General features: G+C 32.6%; 2 protein-coding genes across 6 annotated transcripts in view; one reads left to right on the top strand and one right to left on the bottom strand.

Moving 5' to 3' along the window:
- The window catches only part of LOC109535812 (WD repeat-containing and planar cell polarity effector protein fritz), an 8601-nt gene extending 6421 nt beyond the window's left edge, over positions 1-2180 (bottom strand). The window contains exon 1 of the mRNA XM_019901815.2: positions 1709-2180. Within this exon, the coding sequence (XP_019757374.1) occupies positions 1709-1791 (83 nt within the window). The 5' untranslated portion in view covers positions 1792-2180. The remainder of the gene's footprint in view (positions 1-1708) is intronic.
- A 71-nt stretch (positions 2181-2251) lies between these two features.
- Positions 2252-4382, top strand: part of LOC109535814 (protein croquemort) — a 19410-nt gene continuing 17279 nt past the window's right edge. For 4 of the 5 annotated variants that reach the window (XM_048661080.1, XM_019901823.1, XM_019901821.1 and 1 more), the window contains exon 1: positions 2252-2459. The gene's annotated coding sequence lies outside the window, so the exon portion shown is untranslated. The remainder of the gene's footprint in view (positions 2460-4382) is intronic. The other variant, XM_048661081.1, reaches the window with a different exon arrangement.

The raw sequence follows: 4382 nt of genomic DNA, 5'->3' as shown, positions 1-4382 counted from the left end.
TCGCTGTTCCACTGAAAGTAGGTTGTGGTTAGACAGTGTTCGAAGAGTTTGGCGATGTCTGGTGGAAATTCTCTCGCAACAAGTTCCATTGCCTCCATGATTGCCTCCCTGACCCACATCAAAACTCACAAGGATTTCCCCGGGCAATAACGACAACGAGTGCAACAAAATGGGATGAGTCCTTTATAAAGCTGTCCGTTTTAGACTAGACGGCCACCAAATACGCTTCGACGAAGTTGACATTCTGCACCAATCTGAAAGATACTACCCGAGACTCACCAGGGAGGCCATCGAAATATTTAAACACCAAAACAATTTCAACAGAAAAGAAGAAAGTACGGCACTCAATCCAGATTGGAAGCGCGTTTTGCGCCAAACAGCATGTGCGCCGAAGCGTTGGAACCCCCACCCATCCCCCACGCATGAGCACAAACGGCTGGGCTGCATAAATACGACTGGGAATCCGGGATTACTTCGCCCACTGCCTCATCGCCTTTGAGAATGTCCACCGCAGATGTGGACGAAACGTCAGGAAGAAATTCCGATAGACCACGGCTTCAAAGCCCGGAAAACGCCGGCCGTGAAAGCCTTCATAGTCTGATAAAAGTAAGATTGTTTGTTGAACAAAACAAAGCCAGTTTCAAGTTTAAGTAACTTATTCTAGAATAGGGAATGAAATTGTATGCAGCGTATAATGTTTAAAACTGTGTGTTTATTTAATTTAAATCAAATCTCATTATCTCAAAACAGAACACATACGAGATTAAATGTATTAAGTACAGTTTTTTCTTAATTTGTATATTTGTTTTTATACAGGGTGTCCCGTAAGCACATGATCAAAATGATACCGCGATATTCTTTGCACCAAAAGAAGACGATCTGACCTCTCTATTGATGCTGAGTTCTTCAAAAAAAATATCTTTTTTGAAACATCGGGAGAATGGTCCGATCTATTTAAGTGAAACTGGCTGTGAATTTGTTCTAATGTAAGACTCATATTTTGATGAAACACTCAGGTCAGATCGTCTTCTTTTGATCTAAAGAATATCGCAGTACCCTTTTGATCATGTGCTTACGGGACACCCTGTATAGAAACTAGAGATAAAGGACGTGGAAGATGTAGTAGTCGATTTAAGGTATTCATATTCATATTAAGGTAAAATTCAACAATTTTAATTAGGATTTTCGAGAATATATTTAGGAGTTATATATTATATAGAGTGATTGAAAACTGGCGTCATTCCTTTTAAAGGGCATTGAAAACTTTTTTCCATAATTTCTTGAAGATATTATATTAGATTAGATATGTAACAGGTGAAAATCGAAAATCGAAATTTCAACTTTGTTATTATTAAGCATTATTTTGAAATGATCTCATGTTTAATTGGTAGCATTTTGGAATACATAAGCATTTAAAAAGAAAAAAGGTATTAAGTACGAATTTACAAGTAAAAAACCTTATCTGAACACAAAACAAAATAAAATTCCCGAATACGAAAGAACATTGGATGAAACAATCTGATTCATTATAAATAACATACTGTGTTATGTTGGCCTGCATTTTGGGTGAGCTCCTTGATTTATATTTTTTTGCTAAAAAACTTATTAACGTTGGTTTTGGCACGGCTTTAAGGAAATAAAAAACTGCTCATTTGGAATATACTTAAATATATACCCCATAAATCAAACGGATTAATGATAAACTTACTTATAGCAACCATAATCTGTATCTTTGATAATAACATCTTCTTGGGTAGTCCAAAAGTGGATCTGGCTTAAAAATGCTGTCATGATTGGATTAAACCGGTAAAGTGTTCGAAGTTGAATCCATTTCACGCAAAATAAAACATGTTTTCATTCTTATTTTTAAAGGCAAAAGAAAACTCAAAGCTCTGCCTCAAAGCAAACTAAATGAAAATATTGACAAACTAAAAAAAGACAAGTCAATTTGACACTGAAATTACTTATTTTCCCTGATTGTGTAAATCTAAAGGTTTGCTTGTTTATCGCATACTGTTCGAGAAAGATAGACAAAACTGACTATAGTTATTAAACTATGAGCGTAAAATACTTATAATTTAAAGTGTATCAGCTTTTAATCAGTTTTAATACAAATTCTGTACAGACTTTCTATATATTATGAAAAGAAAATAAAAGTAAACTTCTGTCCAGTGGCATTGCCAAAATGCTATATGCACATTTGCCAACACTGTCCGGCAGCTGATCCTGCAATAAGCCTTGTTCAATGCCTGCATGCATGTTTTTATTTTTATCATTTAAACATAACCTAAACCTTATCAATTTGTTAACAACAATAATATGTCAAACTACGTGATTAGTTCATAAATTATTACAGAAACATTCACTCTACATATGATGGGCATTTTTTTAGTGGTTGAAAAGATGTGTGTAATATACTCTTGTTAATTTACAACTCAAACAACTGACCAAAAATATTGGTAAGTCTTTTTTTCAACAATATAAATTAATAGTTTAAAGGTCCAGTTTTATAGTGAAGAGTATATAGTTAAGTAGTGAAATATGTATTTCTACAGTATCATAGTTCGGTTCAAGTGTAATTTGATGAAGCATATCTGAGAATACATTCTAGTGTTGACTCAGTACATATAATAATAGTAACATTCATATTTATTTATTCGTCATACACTGAGAGTACAAAGTACCGATACACATTTTCACCCTTAGTCTTGTATAAGACTTATACTTTTTTTTAGTAAAAAGTTGGGTATGATCTAAACGAAACAAAATATTTATTTATCGCGTATGCGTATGTTAATAATACCATAGAATAATACTAAGTATACCTACATGTTGTTTGCATCCAGTAATAAACTACTTGCATCCAGTAATATACTCAAATCAGTCCGTTTAATAGCAATTAATACAATAATAATTATTTATTCGGCCTTACTCAGCCCACACATTTATCAACCTTTAAATCTAAGAAACTGCACTCTATTGTTACAGTATTATCATAATAGTGAAACCTCCATCAGTAATACAAAATTTTTTATTTTTTTTATATTTTGTGTAGTGCGGAGTATAAGCCAACTTAAAGCCGTATAAGGTATCTCGAATGATTTCGGAAAAAATGTTATTTTTTCTGGTCCGATTCACATTGAAAATGGTTCGATACCGTATCCGTTCGCAAAACCTACTGGAAAGAATACTTGTTGAACTTTATTCAAACATGAAAAAAAGATTGGACTGGAGCTAAGCTTCCTTTCAGAGGTCTAAAGTTGGAAAAAGTTATACATATCTCCTAAACGGTCGAATATCAGTTCAATTATTGCATGAACGTTTCAGTAGCTATTCGCGCTGCATAATTTATGAATTGAGTTAAAAGTATATTTTTATTATTTACACAATGTCAATTTTAAAGTAAATTTATACATGGCGTTCGTAAAATTGAGATATATTAATTGAGTTTTGAATCAAATTTCAATTCAATTCAGACAAAAGGGACACCTTATATGTTTATACATAACATCGAAATACAATACAATGCAGTATGGTTGATATCATTGTCACACTTAGGCCCAAAGCAGTAAGAAAATTTTAATAGGCAATTAAAATACATTCAAAAAGTTACATGGACAGTACAAAGCTTACTATAACGTATAAAATGATCAAAGCTACAAAAAAATATTTATTAGTAAATAAGACCATTTTAAAAATTTACTCATGTAGTGTACCTGAAGAAAATAGTAAGTCTACTGGCAAAATAAGATATGAATCAGAGACAAGGAATTATTGTTTGTCTCTGATGTGAATAGTTCAAAGCTGGAAGACGATAAAACTGTTATTAGCAGATAAAAATATTTTTAATTCACTTTGACTGATACATAGAGTACATAAAAAAGATAATGTTAGTAAAATAATTAAGAAACCTATATCGTGATATATGAATCGTTAAGTGTAATATACGACTTTTATTAATATATAGAAGCATTAAAAAAATTACTTTATATATCTGAAAATGGATTAAATTAATTAAAAGACACCCCCAAAACCCACTGCACAACCCTTCCAACCAACTACTATACGAACGCACAAACATGACAAAAATTTCGGAAAGACTAATACACTTACAGACAAAATGGACAAACAACCCCCACAACTGGACCATACTGAATCCCCTTTGCCTCACAAGACCGACAAAACACTCCCGTTTTCGTTCCCCAACAGATACTTTACTAGAACACCTACAAACGCAACTGAACTAAGGACTAATATCTGTTTGTTTTGTAAGCCAGGAGTTTTTACTTTTTTTTTATTTTCTTTGTATAGCTGATTAATTTATACGAACGTTAGGAATAGGAATTAATTTTAGAATAAGCTAGGCTAAGGCACATATATAC

Source organism: Dendroctonus ponderosae, unplaced genomic scaffold (assembly GCF_020466585.1).
Source record: "Dendroctonus ponderosae isolate FM_Combo_2020 unplaced genomic scaffold, Dpon_F_20191213v2 Dpon_F_20191213_1, whole genome shotgun sequence".
Classification (NCBI taxonomy): Eukaryota; Metazoa; Arthropoda; class Insecta; order Coleoptera; family Curculionidae; genus Dendroctonus; species Dendroctonus ponderosae.
This window is presented reverse-complemented; position numbering and strand designations above follow the sequence as displayed.